The 22,241-nt window shown below is 38.2% G+C and overlaps 1 protein-coding gene and 1 pseudogene across 2 annotated transcripts; one reads left to right on the top strand and one right to left on the bottom strand.

Annotated features, from left to right (window-relative positions):
- Positions 1 to 12,096: 12,096 nt before the first annotated feature.
- Positions 12,097 to 21,606, bottom strand: LOC105049063 (uncharacterized). 2 transcript variants are annotated; one of them, XM_010928599.4, is made up of 4 exons: positions 21,305 to 21,606; positions 13,724 to 13,891; positions 13,561 to 13,628; positions 12,097 to 12,579 (listed from the first exon to the last, which is right to left on the bottom strand). In XM_010928599.4, the coding sequence occupies exons 1-3, from the start codon at positions 21,537 to 21,539 to the stop codon at positions 13,582 to 13,584; spliced, it is 450 nt and encodes a 149-aa protein (XP_010926901.1). In that variant the 5' UTR covers positions 21,540 to 21,606; the 3' UTR covers positions 12,097 to 12,579; positions 13,561 to 13,581. The 2 variants fall into 2 exon arrangements, with proteins under 2 accessions (XP_010926901.1, XP_010926900.1); XM_010928598.4 differs by having other exon boundaries at positions 13,577 to 13,628; positions 21,305 to 21,605.
- On the top strand, positions 18,706 to 21,233 carry LOC140859128 (uncharacterized; annotated as a pseudogene).
- Positions 21,607 to 22,241: the final 635 nt, after the last annotated feature.

Genomic DNA, 22,241 nt, shown 5'->3' with positions numbered 1-22,241 from the left:
TGGGAGAGGTTCGATACATACTCGATTTTAGACGAAATCTTATTTTACTTAGCAGATTGGATTCGAGAGTCTACAAGATGGTAGCTGGTGGAGGAATCCTGAGGGTACTATGCAGCGATAGAATTGTGCTGGAGGGAAAGAAGGGGAGCAAAGGACATTATTACCAGACGAAAAGTCCAGTGCGAGGTGGAGCTTCAGGAGTCAGGTGGAGCCTAGAGCGAGGTAGAGCTCCAAGTGGAGGTGGATCGGCATGAGATAGGAGACTTGAGAGGACGAGAGGCGACATCGCAAGGTGAGATTCCTATTGCCACAGAATGATGCCTCAAGCAGGTCTCAGGTCAGGAGGAGCACAGCATATGACGGGTATGGGATCGAGCGGCCTGGCTCGACTCCTACGTTTGCCCATCCATGATCAGCAGGCGATTGCCCCAAGGCATGGGGTCGAGGAGATGTAGAAGCTCTCGGAGTTAGAAGGAGGCCGAATATCGAGTCGACGTGAAGATTATTAGGATTTGATACCTCAAGATTCAGTCCATATTGAGCCTACAACAAAGATCGCGATAAAAAATGGAGTCCAACGAGATCAAGATCACCCCAAACGGAGCTCGGATGGAGGAGATACGAGCTTTTGAAGTCGGTACGAGACCCGAGGCGGCGGAGGACCGACGGCGGCCGGCGGAGTGGCGACGGTGGAGCGCGGCCCAGGCGCACGGCCCAGGCAAGTGTGCGGCCCAGCCCACGCGCGAGCACGGCCCGGGCCTAGGTGCCCGGCGCAAGCGGGGTCCGACCCTGGCCCAGGCACCGCTGGGGCCTGGTTTTCCCGGTCCACGGTCGGGTCTGTGGACCGCCTGGGCATTTTTCAGACGTTTCTCACGGTCCATGGTACTATTCCGTAGACCGAAGCATGATCGGACGGCCCAGGGAGCTCTCGGTCATGATCTGACGGTCTGGGGCCTTGATTTGGGTTATTTAAGCTGTTGTTTGGGCATGATTAGAATTCCTAATCCTAATCTAACATGTGTTTAAGGCCTATAAAGGCCTGGGAACCGTGAAACAAAGATGTGTGGCTTTGGCTCGGTTCTTCACGGAGTCACGCGAAAACCCAGAAAACCTGAGAAGGAGAGAGAGAGAGCCGTGTGACCGCTGAGAGAGAAGGAGCAAGAGGCTCTTGGACAGTGGACGCTGGTCGCTTCAGGGGTTCAGGGGGGCTTCCAAGAAAGAGAGCTTTTGTGAAGAGAACTTTCTGTGAGAGAGACATTGGGTGTACGAGAGTTGAGGATGATATCTCCTCTTGTAAAATTTCTTTTTCATAGTGAAGTTTGCATGCCCCGTAGAGGCGAGACTTTTTGTGGCTGGTCCACGTATTTTGATTATTTTTTATTTTATTTTTTTTTTCTTCCTACTGTATCGCGTGATACTGAAAAGGTCCTGGGAGATGGTGTCCTAACCAAACATCCACCTAACATTAGTCATCATAAAAACCGTAGAGAAATTTGAGATAAACAAATGTATAAGCATCTCCGTAGAATAGAAAGACAGATTGACATAGAGGTTTAGTGTTACATGTCAATTGTGAGAAATAAAAATTGATGAACTTAGCTGCACGTTGTAGAGAGAAGAAAAGCCATGATTCAGCGCCATGCATGACAACTGAAGCCGAGTTGGAGTGCTCGATATCATACATCAATAGGTGGAAAGCAAATCTTGCTATCAATACGATGTAATTAAGATTGTAGGAGAATTGAGGTCCCGTGGGCAGTCAGAGATGGGATAAACAATGGTTAGTTTTTAATGAGATTTTGACAAGATGGTCTTCACCTGTAGTTTGGATCACAAATATATATATGGACACACACATATGCATGTGTGTATCTACCTTCGCTACTTATCTTATTAATCTATCTTTGTTCTTATTTTGAAACCGCACGAATCCTCCGATATGCACCGCACCGTATGATGCATAGCGCATCCTGTCCATCTCGTGATGGACGGCCACATGCAACGGACATGCATCCTTGCACGGCTGTCCATCACACGATGGATAATGCGCTGTAGTGCACAGCAGAGAATCCGAGCTCATTTTAAAATAGATTGGTGCATATATAAATGGGTAATATATACATATTAATTTAAAGAGGATCATGTTTCCAATCTTCAACGTGGTGCAGTTGAACTACATTTGTACATGCTGCCACGTAGACTGTATCTAGTCTACATGCTCCAAAAGACTGACATGGAAAAAGGGTAATAACACACTTACTTGGGAAGCATGCATCATTTTTCTAGTAGCTAGGTTGGACAAATTGGATAAAGATGCCACAGACAAGATGATTTCCAATTCGCTATTTGATCAATTTGTGTGCCCATGCATTTTCTGAAATTTTGGATAACAAGATAATGTTATGCAAGAGATCGAAGCTTATCTCCTTTCTTAATCTTGAAAATAATACTAATGATGAACTTTGCCATTAATTATGTCTATGCGGATGACATAATTTTTTGTACTAAGACTACCATAGATGACTATATATCATAACAGTTATGAGTACCATATCAATTTCCATGATATATACCTTCACAAATTAAAAGGTCAACAAGTTTAAGGTTTCTTGATTGGTTTCATCTTAGACTTAGCTCAAAATCTTGGTCTAACTACTAGTGGCCGGCCTTTGCCTGCCTCTGTGTGGCGGTTGCATGGCGATAGAGTTAAACTGTAGAATGCCTACTAAAACAATTAATTGATCATACTAACAGTAAGCTGGTCCACTAGAAAAGGAAATTGCGAGTAGGATAATGCTTGCCAACGTTGTTCTTAATTCTACTCATAATTACTAGCTTGTTGTTAATCATGGGTTCGCGATTTGACCCTTGGCTAGGTCAGTAAATACGATAACTTTATTGGTGCGTTTGGGAAAAGAATAGTACGAGGGGATGGATTATGTTGGTGCAATAAACCAACGTCACCAAAGTTTTTGGTTTCACAAGCCATTTTAGACTGGGCTATGACGGGACATCATGCTATGGTTATCGTTCAAGATCAGGATTCTTTGGTTTAGGTTGGTGCGAACAAATGGAAGTTAATTTGACCAAAAATAGAGCTACCGAAGTGTTTATGTAATGGTAGGTATACTAACTTGTTTTTCCCTTTTTTTTAAAGAAAAATTGAGAAGATAGATAAGGTTTATACATGAATTATAGTAAAGATCATATTCGAACCCATGACATTGGCACCAAGCTAGAACCCATTGACGTTACCAACTGAGCCAGTTAACACCATCCTTAGCACTATACGTTTTTTCACCCCCCCACCCCAAAAAGAAGAAAAACTTTTGATATTAATGATATAGTGTTTATAATTTAGTTACTGTTGATTGAAATGTGACAAACTTGGGTAAAATTTTACTGTTGCAATGGTCCATGAGATATTGAAGCTTGTAGCTTTTTTAACATTCTCCGTTAATAGATGGATCTGGACTAGCTCTTCATGGCAAGAAAATATCAAAATCCATTTACAGCCCTATTGCTTCTCAGTTAATTTTGCAATATCTGATGGGTGGAAGGGTCGGCAATGAGAAACTTCGCATAGCTCCCTAAATCCAAACATTCTGATGGAATAATGTGGTAGAGGCTCCCAAGTAGGCTGTGGTTAATTTTGCTCCACTTGAATTCGCGATCCTCCATTACAACTCATCAGTTGCTAAATCTATTAATTACATCTTTTCTAAATGTAAGAAGATGATTAGGTATTAGATTTTGACATAGGCGACACCTATGTTCTACAGAGAGAAGAAGAAGTGCAAGAAATAAGAAAAGGAGAAAAAAAAAATCCAAGAAAAAGTACAAGAAATAAGAAAAGGAGGAAAAAAAAATCCAAGAAATATATAAAATTTCAAGAAGTACAACACACGCGTCTGCAATACGAAGAAAACAACAGGCTTCAATTTAAAGAGCAAACAAAAAGAAATTTTATTAGTATATAAGATACTCTGGACGCATGTCTGCATGAAAGCAGATACAAACCATCCATACGCCCACAAAACAGCCACAAATAACAAGCAGATATATATGATCCTATACGAGGAGATAAAAGGAAACATAGGAACAATATAGAAAACTCCCAAGTCCCAGCCACCAACTCCAATGAAAACCAGAGCTAATGATCTATAGCCATATATTGCCATGACTTCATTCTAGATATCACAGAGAAATATGCTGATAATGATGAGGCCATGTTAAGTATATATCCATCATGCATGAGGTGGAGATTGCACAGTGCTGGGAATGGAAGGGAATTCAGGGATGGTGGGGATAGGAGGCAATTCAACCTTTGGAATGGGAGGCAGTTCAACCTTTGGGATGCTTGGGATGGAAGGCTTAGGAGGCAGTTCCACCTTTGGGATTTCCGGCATCGGCGGCAGCTCAACCTTCGGCATGGTGGGCACCTCCGGCACCGGTGGCAGCTCAGGCTTGGGTAGAGTTGGAACGACGGGCTGCGGTGGGAGTTCGGGCTTAGGGAGGGTTGGGATGGTCGGAATCGGTGGGGACTCCACCTCTGGAGTTTCCAATAGATGGCGAGCCGCTTGGCCGTTGCTGAGGAACAAGAATGCAATGAGGATGGACAAGGAGAAGAGGGAAGTGTTTGAAGCCATGGTAAGAACTGCAAGGTCTTGGCAAGCTGTTGAAAGAGAGGAGTGAAGGACTCAAGTCTGTGATGGGGAGAACGGAGTGATGCTTGGGTATTTGTAGCTGAGGAAGTTGGTGGGGTTCGTTGGTGTTTGCATGACTAAGCTAAGGGGTAGGTTTGGTGGGTGGCTTTCTTGTGGGCTTTCTAGTGGCCTCTGGTTCCATAGGCTGGGAAATTGGAAGAGGTAGTTTGTTTATATTGGCGTTAGTTCACCTTCTTCGCCATCCATGAGAACATCTGTCAAAGGGATAATGGAAAACCAAGTGAAGAATTTTTTTTTTTTTTTAAAAAGACTTTAAATTTTAGTAGTGATCCAAAGGTCTTGACTATTCAGAGCCTCACATAGCCTCAAAGGGTGCCACTACATCCACTCTTAAAAATTATGGGAGATCCATAGAGATTGGGAACAAAGTTTTGACGAAGGCATCATCATCAATCATCATACATACATACATACATCTTGACCACTCAGGGCCTCACATAGCCTCAAAGGGTGCCACTAGATCCACTCTTAAAAATTATGGGACGTCCATAGAGATTTGGAACAAAGTTCTGATGAAGGCATCATCATCATCATACATACATACATATATTCATTCATTCATACATACATACATACATACATACATCTTGACCACTCAGAGCCTCACATAGCCTCAAAGGGTGCCAACAAAGTTTTGACAGAGGCATCATCATCATCATCATACATGCGTACGTATTGTCCACCCAGAGCCTCACATAGCCTCAAAGGGTGCCACTAAATCCACACTTAAAAATTATGGGAGGTCCATAGAGATTTGGAGCAAAGTTTTGACGAAGGCATCATCATGATCATTCATACATATATACATCTTGACCACTCAGAGCCTCACATAGCCTCAAAAGGTGCCACTAGATCCGCTCTTAAAAAATTATGGGTCGTCCATAGAGATTTGGAACAAAGTTTTGATGGAGACATCATCATCATCATCATACATACAAATATATACACATGCATACATACATATACATCCATCTTGACCACTCAGAGCCTCGCATAGCCTCAAAGGGTGCCACTACATCCACCCTTAAAAATTATGGGATGTTCATAGAGATTTGAAACAAAGCTTCGACGACGGCATCATTGTCATCATCATCATACATACATACATACATACGTACCCACACACACATATGCATGCATGTATGTATGTATCAATGCCACTAGTGTTTGCTGAAGTATATTTGTAGTACCATGGGATCACCATGTGAGGCATGATGAGGAATTTAGGTAGCTGATTACAAGATTCTCATCTATAATCGCATGCTAGAATTTATTTTATAGGAAAAAAAAGGATAAATTATGTGAATGGAGATTCTATTCTAAAAGGTTGGTCCCTATTAAGAGCATATTCTTCCTAAAGGGAAATTCTTCAGTGCATTTGCCTTACTAGTTTGTGTTATGATAGAAGTATCTAATGACTCAATGCTGTCGGTTGAAAAATTTAAACTTACTTTATTGACTATTTTTTTTTTAGCAGTTGAATTTTATCCTGTACTACCAATGTTTATAGTCGTACATAACATTTGATGACTGTTATAGGTTATCTGAGTTCACTTTAATATGATTGCATATTCCAAATCTTTTGGCAAAGTTCACTGCAAAAAATGGGCTCATATGCTGCCATAGATACACCTATTAATTGTGATTCTTCATTCCTATATATTACTTGATAAACTCTGCCAACTGTTTAGCCTTATCTCTACCATTTGCAATCAGCTCTATGACAAAATATTTCATTTCAAATCAGTAGTTTATCTATTTCATGTCACATCAGTAATTTATCCAAGTCTTCGAGAGCTATATCAAATATATAAGTGCATCCTGTGGTTGCATTCTTGTCATTAATGTATGGCTTGCTCAGTCATGCGTTAGGAGCTCATGCTTATTGAACGCATTCTGTTGGGATTAAGATCTCTCCTAAGGACACTGCCTTAGAGGAAGCTGGTAATCCTTTTTATAGACTTAAATTCAGTTGTAAGGTCATACGCAGCAAAGATCACAACTTAAAAGGATCGGTGTCGCACAATTTCCATTTTCCATTAGAATGCCAAGATGGTTTCACATTTATTATCTACAAGATTGGTGGTGTCCATTTGTCTCACATACTTCCTGAGAAAGAAATTTATGCCAATACTGAAGCCAGTATCAAATCCATTGAACTCTTGAAATTTCATAACATTAAAAAGAGTGCAAATATATGCAAAGATTTTAAGAATGAAGTCTTGCAGATAAAAATGAAGCAGCTAGATGTGGTGATGGAGTACTTTCTTTCTACCTTTCTTCTTCTCCTTCTACTTCTTTTTGGAGAATGGGAGGCAATCCCTTCCAACTTAATGATTGGTACACTTACAAATGTCAATATTGGATTAATTTGATATAGAGACTATGTATCAATTCATGTCTATGCGGGTTGATTACTTAATAGCCACACAGGCATACTCTGGCAGAAACAGAATCCAAGGTAAAAATTTGTCATTTCTTTATGCGAAATGCTGGCAATCACCATTTGTGTTCAAATGAACCTAATGGTGGTTCTGACCCTGATGAAGCACTACTTCATCCAGTATTAACAACAACTGCTGAGTGGATGAAGCTTATAACAGACACCGTATCAGATGGGAAGCTCTATATCTGCATGGCACAAGCTGGTGACAAGAGATGGTTCAAGGAGACGAGTAACTTTGCAGAGAGAATAGGCAGTTCTTTCAACGAAGCTTAGAAACAAAGGATTCCTTTAGGATGGAGTGGATGTGAAATTTCAAGTCATAACACCTTTTTTTTTTACAAGAGTTCAAGGCTGAGCAATCACTATGTTCTGCATTTGTTGGTGCTATCAGAATCACATAAGAAGCCGGCTACCAAAAGATTAGCTCCGATACCCAGCTTAATAACAAGCAAAATGGAATTTAATGCCAACTGTTGAGATTTGATGGTCTATCACAAGCAACACCACGAACTTGCATGGATGGCATATAGTAGCTCACCCAGTGGATAACAAGATTCAATTCCAAGTTGCATCAACCCGCACTTTGACCTCCATCAGATAGGGTGGGAATAGGTAGAAGGTGGGGATTTTTCCCTCCTAGTTTTGAAAAGAAAAAATGAGAAATAAAAATATAAAACGTTTATCATCTGCTGCTTCTGGCAATGTTCAGCAACTTCTATAAAAAAAAGTCTCTTTAGCATCCAAAGAAGAGTCAGGACACACTCATCATTAGTAAAGACAGTAAATAGTGATATAATAACTTTCACAGTTAGTACTGAAAGCTTAATTATGCATACCTATACATGGAATACATACATACATACATATGTGTGTGCGTGTTTGTCTTACAGCATTGATATAATTCCACATTTATTAATCTAATTGTATGAATATACTTAAGGATGTCATCATAATTATTTAACTATCAGAGATGAACTTGTAGATATATTAGCAGCTTATTCCTAAACCAACCCTATGTTCCAAGCACGAAAAAAATATTCATGATGGCAATCTGAATAATTTATGGTATATTCCACAAAAAATAAATTATTCTATATAGATTGGTCCAGAGAGAGAGAGAGAGAAAGAGGCGCTGTGAATTGTTAAATCCTTATTACATAAGCACCATAAAATATTATGACTCCATAAAGGTTGCCTTACAAAAGACTACGACAAGAGAAGCAAAGAAGCTCACTACAAACAAATCATATGGATCTCTACCACCACACATCTACAGCCAATGACACATCTGTCTACTTTATAGAGAACGAGGTGGAACAGGGATCCTAGGGAAAGGAGGAAAGGGAGGAAGAAGAGGAATGCCAGGCTTTGGAGGGAGAGGGATGTCAGGCATGGGAAAACGGGGTGCACAGGGGATTCCAGGCAGAGGTGGAAAGGCCATCTCCTGCAGCCTCAATCTTGCCTTGCTAAACATCATCATCTTACTTCTTTTGACACCACCTCCCTCAGCCATCCTTCCATGACCTTGCGTTCCTTTCTCTAGTCTTCTAGCTAGCATCACTGGTAAGTAACAGGCTGCTCAGAAAAAGTAAGACAAATATACAGAAACGAAGAAATCTCGCCATGGCTAGGCTTCTCATGATAGAAATCTTGGTGCAAGGTAGCAGGAAGAGCCTGCCTCTTATACTAGGGATAAATGGATTTATAAAGGTACATAGTTAATGTTTGGTAGCAAAGGAACTCTTGAAACTTGTGCTTACCAACCCACTTCAGTCAACACAATTGGCTAAGCTGAAGGTGGTGTAAATTGGAAGGAGAGCCTCCCTCAATGTTTGGGTCAATAATCAATCCAAGGTGATGCTTTGTTTTCACCATTGTCAATAGGTAATATTCATTCATTGCATTGTTTAAAAAAAAAAAAAGGGATGTATGAATGGAGGAGCACAAGAACAAATTCCTTTATTCAACATTCTAGAGCTTATGAGAAACATTGGACTAAAGATCATGTCTTAGCCATCTTATATTTTGTAAATGAAATTCTAGCTGTGGTTCAGATCCATAAAACAATTTAATAAGATCTTCCTTTGGGATGAACACATTCTTTTACAAAGCCATCTAAGAAAGCTCCGCTAATACAGATCAGATTTGATGAACTGCTCATATGAGTCACATTATAGACAGACTTCAGGTTTCAAGGAATATTACTCCTCATGCAAGATTTGTATGTCTTCATCATTCCACATGCGTTGTTACAATCCAACATGCATTGCACGTATTTAACAGCTAGTCTATGTTTTCATAACATGAGGAACTTTAAATTGCTCCTATATGACTCTTAAAACATGGGATATACATTTTAAGTGCCAAACTCATGGTACATTGATAAATGAAAAGCCAAATATTTGCTGAAGCTCTAGCTTGCAAATTGCTGCAAAGAAAGGATTTTTTTTTTTCCTGAAAATGAGAGTAGATATTCCTCAGTAGCGTTTGGTTGCTAGAAATAAGGTGGAATAAGGGCTTATTCCACCTTATTCTCCCAAATAGACTATGAAATGGCAGTGGGGCCCATGGATTTTACAATTCTAGTTAAAAGTGCATTAATTGCACCTTATTCCTTTCCACCTGGTTTAAGCTATTCCATATTTCACCATGGAATAGTTTATTCTAGGAAAATGATGAGAAATAATTTTATCTTATTCTAGTTTAGGGAATAACAATGTATAATTCCGATGAGCCCCACAAATTTCCAACCAAATACAAAATTGGAATAGAGATGGTGAATAGGTACTCTGGGGAATTGGAATTCCTATTCTAGGAATACCAAAATGGCTGCCAAAGACTATAAATTCCCAAAAGAGCTCTTTTACTTATTTTCTTATAAATCTTAGGGGAATAAGATGCTTCAATGACGACAGATTCTTCAGAGCCAAGATGTATTATATGGCTTCTCAATCTTGAGTACAATACTGCTTAAAGATGGTGCATTGGAGTCAAGCATCAGCAGTGGAACTTCCTTGCAGGAGATTTATTTGTCATGCTAGCATTCCTTCAGAAACTACTTAAAGCATTATCTTTTTGTCAAGGTGTGTTTGGTTGCATTAGTTGAAAGAAAGTGGAGAATCAACACTTTGCAAAAGTGGCATTTTTATGAAGTTCACTTTGCAAAAGTGGCAATTTTTCTGAGCAGGTTGCTGAGAGGTGAGAGCTGCTAAAATGCACTTTCATCCTTTTAGGCATTTGGTTGCAAGAGAGAAAAATGACAGATCAATTTAAGAATGAATTAATAAAAGGTATAAGTTAATCTACATACTTCACAGCATACATCGATTGAATAAAATAATATCAATTTATTGTTAATTATTTGCTCATTTTTATGTAATATTATTTATTAGTCATTATGGAAGATGTGAATATAATCTTGATGTATGCTTTCCTATGGACCATGTATTGATTGATAAAATAGCATTATATACTATTTATTATTAAAATGTGATCGTAGTTTAGATCGAGGAAAAGGTCGGGTTGAAGTGAGAGCCACTTTAACCCACTTCAAATTAGTTTGGGTGAAAATCACTTTATGGGCTAAAGTGATTTCATCTTCCACTTAATAGATAAACATCTGAAAGTGGACCAAAGTCGCTACTCGAAAATGACTTTTATCCAGGTAAACATATCCTCTATAAAAGACTTGGACAGGGTAAAAATTGGGTCTCATCGAGGCAATTAGTAATTTTAATTTTCACTAGTTCTTGAAACAAATTGTTACTCTATCCACCCCATCTCCCATCCGTACAAAATGCTAACAATTAGAGGTGCACCTCCATCTCTGATTTTATTTTTTCAGTTTTTTTTGAAGTTTCTTCAACTTTTTACTCTCTTTGGAGAGATTGTTATGCCTGTTTTTCATCCTAAGAACAACTCGAGTCCTTCAAGCGTAGTTGCTTTTCTTTGGTTTTCAGTGGAGCAACTCCTCCCAAGCATTTCTCACATTCATCAACCAAGCCCACACTTCTATTGCTCTTAAGAGAAATTTTTTGTGCACCGCATGCGTAGTGACTGGCTCGCACATGGAGCCAGACAAAAAAAAAAAAAAAAAAATTCCATGCCGCTGTCTGGCCCTGTGCGTGAGCCAATCATCACGTGCAATGTGCACGTTCACGAGGTGCACAGAGAATTTCTCTTGCTCTTAAATATTAAAGAGATGTCCAGATGAATTGTAGCTAAAATCCTGCAATATGCCTATTTGAACTGCCCTGAAAACCAGGTACGGTGATGAGAACATCTGCTTTTGAGGCTCACTTCTTTTATTTACTAATATGAAGCTTACAAGATATCTCATCAACCACCTATAAGCTTACATGTCTCCACATGGAGGATAGATTAATTTCCACTACTAAGATAGCAATGAAGTACTAGGTCCTCCATGGTCCTAATGTAACTTCATATACAATCAGCAGCCTAGTTCGGCTCTTCTTGGAAACACAATTACCAGAGCATCACCGAACCTTCTCTTGTCTTGGACATTCTTTATTAAATTCTGAATACATGTTAGGAAAGGTTGCCCATTTACACAGTATATACTTTGCATAGCACCAAGCTATACAATCTGATAGTAGCCTCTGTACTCAAAGCTGTAGGACCAAGAACATACCATGACAAAAACCATGGGCTTCAGCTTTTAATGAAACTCAGCTATCATAGGACCAAACAAAAGCACATAAAAACACACAAGCACTTGTTGCCAAGATTCATGCAATTTCCCTTGGCTCCCTTTCATCTCCCAAATGCATCCACAAACAACATACATATGCAACATAACCTGTGCTCCAGGAGCAACCAGAGGGCAGATTGCTTTGCTACGTATTAGTTGCAGTGATTCTTATTAGGGACTTTCAGAGTGGATTGGCAGATACAAGAACTAGATGCAGTTTAAAAGCATACCTTTCATTCAACAATAATAAAACCCTGGGTGAAAAGGTATACAAGTCAAATACAGATCTTATACAATCATCTTTCAAAAATATAAGATAAAGTGAAAAGGAATGATCTTGTCTGAATTCTCCAAACTAAAATCTCGTCTTCAAAGTTTTCCAGGTAAAATCGGACATATTTACAGTGACATTCCTTTAAGAAATTTCAGCTGGTGCTGCATTAGCAAGGTCATCATCAATGTAAACATTAGAGACAAACTCCTCCAAACCATGGGGTATAATGGACTGCAATTTATTATTAAAGGAACAAAAGAAGAAATTTTATGACGTTCTGCATTGAAGTGTATCATGCCATGGCAATTCTTCCATCATCTTGAAATATACTTTCTTTACCATATAAATTACATATACGTGGAAATTAATTGGATCAGTCTTGAGTTTCAAAAATGGAGCTCAGATACCATGGGCCCTAAACCTGTAGATCAGTAATAAACTATATAAGCAACTCAGAAATACATCCTTTCTTCTAAACCCCAAAAATACTTATTTAATGTAAATGTAATTCTTGAAATGAAATTGATACCAACATATCTAATGCGATTGTGATTTTGGTTAAACAAAATTAGCTTATAATAGTCATTTGCTTCTTTCCACATGCATTTTGGCAATTAAATATCACCTCAAGCTACAACAATGTCATTCCATGTTTCAAGTTTCCAGAATGCATAAGATTCTCCGTATCAGCACTCAAATAAGAGGAATGTTGCTAGGCAGGAGCTGACCTAGATAAAATGAAAGCTAATAAAGTTATGAACCAAATCTGATCATAAAATAGCTGATGGTTTCAGAGACTTTTCTACATCTCTGTCATGTACAGCAACCACTGAATGTTGAAAATAGACGCATGCTCCCTAAGGTTTACTGTCCCTGCTGGTGAATAACATAGTTTTCTTCTCATATAAGTATATAACTATACAGTTAAATATCCCATTGATTTATTTTGTAAGAATTATGTTCAGAATGGGTTTTGAAAACCAGCCTAAAATTGGTTATGTTCTGAATGCCTCATCAATATTTAAACATAAGAGAGATTCTAGATGAGCATTGCCTACAGTATAGCATCAACCCCATGAAGAATATGTGCTCCTTGAAAATGTATCGATTTATTAAGATGAAACCAAGCCGTTAAGAACATCTTCTTAATCAGATGCACATTAAAAAGCAAATGGCTAAGGACCCTAGAAATTGAGTTCATCTTCACTGCTTGATTTATCAAAACATGAGCATATACTAAGAAAAGACAGTACGACAGCATACATATAAATAAGTTATAAACATACTTCCACACAGTCTAGCCTCTACTACTAGTTTACCATATGTGATTTTATAAGTGCACGTTTAAAATTTTATCATCCAACAGTGAACAAAAGCTTATGATTAACTTAGGATTGCTTACAGAAAAATGAAAATACCAGAATTACAAAGTCAGTGATGATGTTTCCACTATATCTGGTGGCACATTATCTGCAAAGAAAATTTAATGATCTCATCAACTGATGCTATATTTACAAAAATAGAAAGAATGAAAATGATACAGAAGTTGTTAAGAAGGTCATTACCACCATTCGGTACACCTGTCGAAAGCATTCGATCTATGTTATCAATGCGCCTCTGTATCGACTTCAAGAGCAAGTTCAATGCTGAAACTCTCTTATGGATAGAGGAGATCTTCATTGCATGTTGCATAATGAATGGCAAGGGTGCATCTTCTAATAGCTTATCTAGTTCTGCAATAACAACATAATATAGGATGACTATAAAAAAGCCAACAAATATGCACATGCAAATGCATGTTGGATTAATTACCAATGCGAAAGAAAAAGGAAATTGTTTGATTACAACTGCTCAAAATAGCTTAGACTGCGTTCACTTATTCAGACAATAGGTAGCTACTTTAAAGGAAAAGACTAAAATCAAATTGCATTGTATAAAATTTCAACAGATAAGGTATGGCCTGTGGCCTGAGTGAGGGTTTAAAACACATGCCTTGGGCCATGGATATTGGTGCTATAAAATGTGCAACATACTTGGATATATGTTCTAAAAGAGAACATAAGGGTAAAAAATTATCAAAAGATTAGTAAAATAAATGATATAAATTTTGCAGAAAAATAACTTAGGATATATTGGGCTGTTTGGACACCTATCTTCCTGCTGCATGTGATATCCTGCCAATGATTGGGAAGGATGCAGAAGATAGGTTAGGGAGAGGGCAAAGCATATAAATCAAGGGAGGGAACAATTCCTGCAAACCAAAACTTCAGGGATGCAGGAAAAGACCTTTTTGCTTGAAATCCAGCACCCGGAAATTCTTGGATGGGTAGGATCCATTGCCTGCCCAGATCCCACAAGCTTCTCTCTCTCTCTCCATGACTCTCTCTCCTCAACCCTTTTCCACCCAGTTTGGGATATCACATGGATATGGGAATCAAGCATCTAAACAACTCCCAGATTAGAGGAAAGACAGAATATCTACATCAGCATAAACATATTAACAAAAGAAGAGAACTGACAGGAACCGAAAACACAATGAAGAGTCAAAGTTGAAATTGTATCTGACATTCTTATGCTTAGAATAGCACATAATTGGTGTCAATTTTTTTTGGTGTAAAAGCCTGCAATATCTGTTTCACTTTTCACTATTTCTTGATAATTCAAAACTAAAGAAAAGGCAGTCTCTAAGGTTTTTAAGTGTTTCGACAAAGGAATGCATATAGATAATACAAGCAAGAACTACTGAATTTGCTTTTGAAAGCATAACCATATCCATAACCATCTAGGATTTTCCCTACTATTTAGGGTCAGCTTTATGGATCCTAATTCATCAAGTATTCCTATTTAGGCCTATGTCCGATGTTATTCCAAGTTTCCTTATATCCTTCTTCACAATCTCTATCTATGTTATCTTAGGTCTTTCCCTCCTTTTCTTACAACCTTCAACATACTAAAGTGCCTCTCCTTGCTAAAGCCACCTCGAATTTTCGGTTGTACATGTCCATACCATCTCAATTGACTTACCATCAATTTGTCATTAATTTGTTCAACTTCTATGGCTCCTCTAATAAATTCATTTCTTAATCTTTCCTCCAATTTTCACCATACATCTATCTTAACATTCTTATTCTTGTCACCAATCAACTTATGTTCATGTATTTTTTTTGCTGCCCAACACTCGGAGCCATATTGCAGTCCTTATGGTAGTTATATTAAATTTTCTCTCAAGTGTCCAAGGTATGCACTTATCGCATAATATTCCAGATGTGCCTCTCTACTTCATCCAATCAACTTTAATCCTATAATATACATCTTCATCTATCCCACCATTATTTTGTATAATAGGTCCTAAATAACAAAATCAGTCACTTTTTGGTACCTCTTTTCCATCACTCTTAACTGGTATTACATTTCATGTCTATTCTCACTAAATTTACATTTCATATACTCTTATCTTTTTCTACATAGAATAAGATGGACTCGGAGGTACCAGGGATATTGCATGGTCTGAAAGGATGTGTAAAATTTGGTTGGTAACTACTAAATAAGGACATGACTACAACCGATCAGGGATTGCATGGTTAAAAGTACTTTTGTATTGCTATTGAAGGAACATTGGCTGTCTGAGGCATTGGATGTCAGCAATAGAGGTTTCATGAACTTAAATCAAGACCCGCTAATCTAGTATCTTAAACATATGAACCTAGTGACCACCTAAAGAAAAAACTTAGATAAATTTGTCTTGCAATTAAAGTACTTTCAAATAATAGGACAGTTACCATATAGAGAACTAAACAAGATTAGAATATGTAGTTGGAAGGTTAAGTAAATATCCCAAAATCCCAACAAAGAATGTTTGACTACTTCAGAAAGAATGCTTTATGACACTCACAAGAATCATAGGCTATTTCTTGTATTATTTCTTGAGAGTGCTCATTAAAATTTAGGTTCATGGAAGCATCTAAGTTGATCACATAATTCAGTGCCCCAAATGCAGCCAATGTCCGTTCTATGGTCAATCCTGGAATTCTTAACTAGGTTATGAGAGCCCTAATTACATGCACATTTGCCTTGACAGCTATGTTATCATTCAATAACTATTTGAACAATCTCCATCCTTTCTTCCCAAATCATGCAATATTTGTTAGTACCTCCGTTACTACCAAGTCTACCATTGCACTCCTAATGTATGAAGCTAAAGAAGATAAAGTAATACCCCTCTTGCTAAAGGATGTTATTTGATTATTAGATGGGATATCTATAAGATAAAAGTTGGACAAATTAGCATCACTCAAATAAAAACCATGCCATAAAGGAGTGATGGACCCCTCAAGGCATGATTTGATGATGTTGTTTTTTCATTTAAGACCAGACAAATAGATTAATTTCATGTTATCTGATCTGGCATTAGAATTGTCATACTTAGAACCACCATCATTCATCAAGGTGGTATGTCCATGCTTTCCAACTGTTGTGTTCTTTCCATATAAAATCTTGAGCTGGAAATGCCTTGTACATACCAAAAAACATATTCAGAATTAACAACATATTAAAAAAGCTTAAAAAACTTAAAGATGCTAGATTGTTTAATTAAAGTTATAAATTAACTTGTGTGACTACATATAGTTCCTGCAAATACCATAAACCAACCTTGGGGGCTCTCATAGCTGGTATGTTTTTTAACAAAATCTCAACCCTGCCACATCTGCTTGTAAGCCACTGTAGTTGAAACCTCACCTTTAAGGTTTTTAACTGATTCTTCAACCGTTTCTTATCAGAAATATTCCATATTTCCTGGATAAAGGCTGGGGCTTTCACCTTCTGCCTCTCTTCTGTAAATTGTCTGCCTCCATAGTTATCCAAAAGGAACTTCTAACTACTTTTATGTTAATGCATCAAAAAAGTTTCAATGACATTGATCAATCTGAATATATGCTATAATCCTAACATAGAATTAGATGCAGATAATCATGATGTCATTGTCACAGTGAATTTGGAATGAATCTAGATGATTGTGGGTAACCAGTAAAGAGATTGGAGACATGTGTTAACTTTATCAATTATAATTTGAAAAAAAAAAAAAAAAAAACTATAATCATCAATCCATGCCTCCAAAGGAAGTAAAAAAAAGAATAATATAATTTTATAAAACTTATATGAAGATTATATGGATTTATCTCATCTCATCTTTCATGCTCAATTTCTGGTGCTCAGTATATGGGAGAAGATGGTCAAATGATTCCGTTACCAACACACCACTTTCTCCCATGGCATCAAGTATTCTAGCATTGTCATCATACTCACTTTTTCTAAAAGCATAGCCCAAACAAATCCTATGAAAAAAATAAAGAGAGCTAGGGTTCAATATACCTTGCTAGGACTTTGGGAAGACGGAAGTTGAAGCCATGGTGGGGAACCAAGCGGACACCATGGTAGATGCAACTATAGCCAACAATGGAGTACAATAAAGGATGCCAATCAAGAGATGTAGCATAATGAAGATTGGTGGGAAGCAACCAAGAACTCCACCACCTCAAAGGATGACAGTTGCCACCTATTGGAGGAGCTCGACAACATCAGAAGGTGGCAATAGCATTGAGATCGTTATGCAAAGGGGTGTGACATGCTTGGATGAGAGAGAGAGAGAGAGAGGGAGAGAGAGAGAGGAGTTCGGGTCAAAGAGGATAGAGGAAATTTTCATGGGCACTGACCAAATGGGCAAAAGAAAAAGCATAAAACATAGTATAAGCCCATACTGGGATCCATATGGAATCTTTATGCCAAGTAAAATGCACATAGGAGGTGTGGCCAGGAACAACCTATTCTGGTCTATTCCCAGTTTGCAAAAAGTGCTTGGTTGGAATAAGTCCATGTTCTAGGTCTTACACTCCTACTACACAAGCACAAATGTCATCGGAACCTTAAAGAGAAATAATTTTCTATTATTTTAAACAAAATGATAATGCAAGCTTTTGCTCCTTTTAAAGATCAGTCAAGAGTGTAGTTTAACAAAACTTTGCAAAATCTCATTTTTCTAAAATGTTTAGTCTAATTACAAAGCTCAGATAAAAAATATACATGTTTGAAGATTTTAACAAATAATATCTTTCAATATCTTTTCTTACACAATATTTAGATATATGATATAATTAAATTATTTTTTTCTCACCATCCCATATCTCCTTTTTAAACTTTATGCTAGATAGGTTACTTAAACACTTGATCTAGTTCCTATAATCATATTGGATATGAATCTAAATTGGATACATGTCAAACATTTGAACACAAATGCAAGGTTTTCAATACAGCTTTTAAGACTTAGTAGAGAGTTGGACTCCAAAAATGAGTTCACCCCAAAATGAGAATGTTTAAAATGAGCTTTTGTTTTTTCAAAGATGGGTCAAGAATAACTTTGTAAAATGTCATTTTCTAATACCCTCAAGCTAATTACAAAGTTTAGATGAGAAATATGCATATTGACTTTAATTTAAAAAAGATACTTTTTGATGTTTCCTTTTATACAACCTTTTATATATATGAACGAACTATTGTCAAATAGGCATTTGCAAAGGATGCCTTCTAGTTCTAAGTGACTAGGGGATAGGCATTCATAATATGATTTAGTTAAAACTGTTTTTTCCTAGGTATCCCCTAATCTCCTCCTTTCTCTTGCTAGTCATGTTACCTGGATGCATAGTAATCCTATAGTCCATGTTGGATACATATCCAAATTGGATAAGCATCAGATACCTGGGTACATATGAGTGTTTTATTAACTATAATTTCTAGAAATTTGTAGAGGACTAGACCCCAACAACAAGTTCGATGCGCCAGAATAATGTTTAAAATGACCTTTCTCTTCTTTTCAAAGATTGTTCAATAGTCCACGTACTAAATAATTTTGTGAAATGTCATTCTTACAAAGTTCTCAAGCTAGCTGGAAGGTTTAGATAAGAAATGTGCATATTAGAAGACCTTCGTAAATAGAATATTTTAATATTCCATGATGTAAAATGTTTAAATACATTTGACTTATTTTTTTTTATTTTTTTTTTTGAGATAATTACAGTTTCCTCACCTGAGATTAGGCCCGATTTTACTAAGCCCCATGTGGTTTGAAAAGTAGCACTTAACACACATACAGCCAGATCCGTCAGATACAGTTTTGCTCCATTACCCACCTATATGGTAAAATGGGTTCAATGATTTTTTTGGAGCCTTGTTACGCAGGAGGAAGAGGGAATAGAAGAAGATGGCCACCAAATGTCGAATATTGGCCATGCTATGTGTCAGTAAGTTTTCTCCACAAATTCAGTCGAATCTCCTTCTACCCTTCATTGTTTTTGGTTGCATCTACTGCACAGTGAGAGGACACACCTCCCATTCTTCCAGTAGCTTCCCCATCCATGAGGCACTAATGCCCTTGGCCATAGTAAGCATGGTGAAGACAGAACGGCCATCCATGGCAACAACAATGGAAGCAAAGGAGAGGATGCTGTTGTGGGTTCTGAACCCTCTCCAGATCCCACTCGAACATTCTCGATCCCAAAATTTCCCAGCCCAAATCCCTATTTAAACCCAACCTCCCACCCCAATGCAAACCATCCAAAAAAATCACAGCTTTCGAAAACCTTGCAATCATTTTAGAGAGAGAGAGAGAGAGATGGAGAGTCCTTTCTTCGCTAGCTGATGGAATCCAATTCACTATAGCTACCTTCCCTAGGCCTCGCCTACCAGCGGTGAAGCCCCGGGTCGTCTCTATCCCTGTCTACCCTATCAGCTCCCAGGAGGAAGAGGAGACGATGAAGAAGCCAGCCGTCGTGGAGCAGCCGACGGAGGTCGACCGAGCAGGAGCCGCCGTCAAAGTCCAAAAGGTCTTCCGCAGGTTCTTGGTGTGGAAGAATGTAAGGCTTGTCCACAAGATCGCAATTGAGGTGGATGAGATCGAGAGGAAGATTAGAGCAAACGGGGAGGTGATGAGGAGGGATGAGGAGGGGATGAGGGTCATTGAGATGCTAATGGCATTGTTGTTGTAATTGGATTCGATATGTGGGGTGACTGATTATCGAAAGAAGGTGTTCCAAAAAGTGATCTCGATGCAGGATGCCATGGATTCGATTGTTGCCGCTCGGGATGAGAAGGAAGTCAAAGGCAAAACCCTAGGCATAGAGATTAGAGCACCGGCCGAAACCCTAGAGTCGTCAGCAGTGGCAGAGGAGCACCGCATCATTGAAGAAGCCATGTTTTTCAAGAATGTGAAGATGGGATCTTGGAGCTTCGTGGTGCTTCTACTAAGGGTCTTGCTCCATTATCATGCAGGTGGATAACGGAGCAACACTGTAATGGATCTGACTATAGGTGGGTTAAGTGCTACTTTTCAAACCATATGAGGCTTAGTGAAATCGGACCTATCCTTAGATGGAGAAATTGTAATTATCACTTTTTTTTAACATAATCTTTCTTTTTTTTTTCCTTTTGCAAACTAAGACACTCAAACATGTGTCCAAATCCAATTCTCATATCAATATCCACGCAATAGCAAAAATACACCAAAAAGCTAGATCTTTGAATAAGCATAGAACATATCCAAATCAAGGATAGAACAAGAACTGATTCAACAATCTCCACCCTTATATTGGGAGAAAATTTATTTGCAACAGGAAATAGAATGCACGGTCCAAACAAATGACATGCATTCTGTACACCAAATTCCTAAGAACTCAACTCGTAACACTAACGGAAGCCATGGTCTTTTCCCATTCAATCAAAGAACGGATAATCCAAAAATCCATACAAATTAATAAAGAGGAAAATAGATTCTTTTGCCAAAGAAAACCAAATAAACAGTATCTACAGACCCAGATTTAGCAAATCAGCAGGACGTTTTTCGCTATCTCGAAATGAAACACAAAGTCAATCAAAATCTAGAGTTCTCCCATCAGAATCTGACAACAAAACCTCCAAAAATCTTCAAATCCGACTAAAAAAGCAATTTTGATTCCAGAACCAGATAGAACAGTGCATCAATATCTCATAACGTCTAAATTCCGTTAAAACCTAGATTCAGAGAAATAGAGATCGAAGAAGAAAACAAAGCTATATCTCATTTCGAGGAAGATTCGAAAGAGAAAGAAGACAAGAATTACCTCCGGTGAGACGATCGATGGAGCGAATGAGCTCGTCCTGGCTCCGAGCCGCGCCCTCCGCTCTGCCATCGAACTCCCTCATCACATCCCCCAGCGTCGAGGAGATTGCCCTCGCCAGGGCCTCGCATCCTTCCTGGGGGTGCCCAAACTCCTCCGCCCTGGCCACCGCCGCCTCCCCGCCCGTTGCGAGAGGCTCCGACGAGCAGTCAGTGGACGGGAGGTCTCCGCCGTCCATGGAGTGCACTTCCCATCAAGAGACTGCGGAACTACGGCGGTGGAACAGCTGGGCAAGTTGAGATGTGGGGAATCCCATGGAATATATGATGATAGTAGATGTGATCCTGGCCGTCCAATCCATGGTTCCGTTGGAAGGCCACCGCTTAAATGGGTTTAGCAGATGGATCATAAGCTTGAGTCTACAATGGTTACAATATTCTCAGTATTATCAAAAAAAAAAAAAATCTTTCACTTTTGTCTTGGCAAATGATTAATTATTTTTGATAAATGAGTTGTTCCAAAATTAACCATTTTCTCTCAAATTATATATAACTTCTACAATTTATTCATCAATTATTCAGGACTAATTCGATTTCTTTTTATTTTGGTGTTATAAACTATTGATATGATGTTGGTGGAAGACTTTCTATTATTATTAATCATTTTTCCTTCTTTAGCTTATTTTTGAGTAAAATAAATATTTTATAAAGTTTTTTTTTTATTTTGTTATCATCTTTCTACTTTTAGTCATCCAAGTCTTCTTCGAATTTTTAAGAAATTTGATACAATTATTCTTAACTTTAAATATTTGTTGAGCTCATGCCCATGAATTTGAGATGGTCACGAGCGTAATACCTATTCCGACTAATATAGCTTTTCCTAGTTAGATTCAAACTCCACATTTCTCCCTAGCACCTTGTATTGATGATTTTTATGAAAT

The sequence above is a fragment of the Elaeis guineensis genome, chromosome 7 (assembly GCF_000442705.2).
Source record: "Elaeis guineensis isolate ETL-2024a chromosome 7, EG11, whole genome shotgun sequence".
Classification (NCBI taxonomy): Eukaryota; Viridiplantae; Streptophyta; class Magnoliopsida; order Arecales; family Arecaceae; genus Elaeis; species Elaeis guineensis.
Note: the sequence above shows the minus strand (reverse complement) of the source record. Positions and strands in the feature narration are given on the sequence as shown.

Bases quoted from the DNA above. Each gene is read 5' to 3' on its own strand.
- LOC105049063 (XM_010928599.4), bottom strand. From the start codon at position 21,539: ATGGACGGCGGAGACCTCCCGTCCACTGACTGCTCGTCGGAGCCTCTC. The intron at 13,892-21,304 runs GTAATTCTTGTC...TTGTTATTGCAG, and splicing joins CATCGATCGTCTCACCGGAG to AACTAGATAAGCTATTAGAA. The intron at 13,629-13,723 runs GTAATGACCTTC...TTTTCTTTGCAG, and splicing joins GACAGGTGTACCGAATGGTG to ATAATGTGCCACCAGATATA.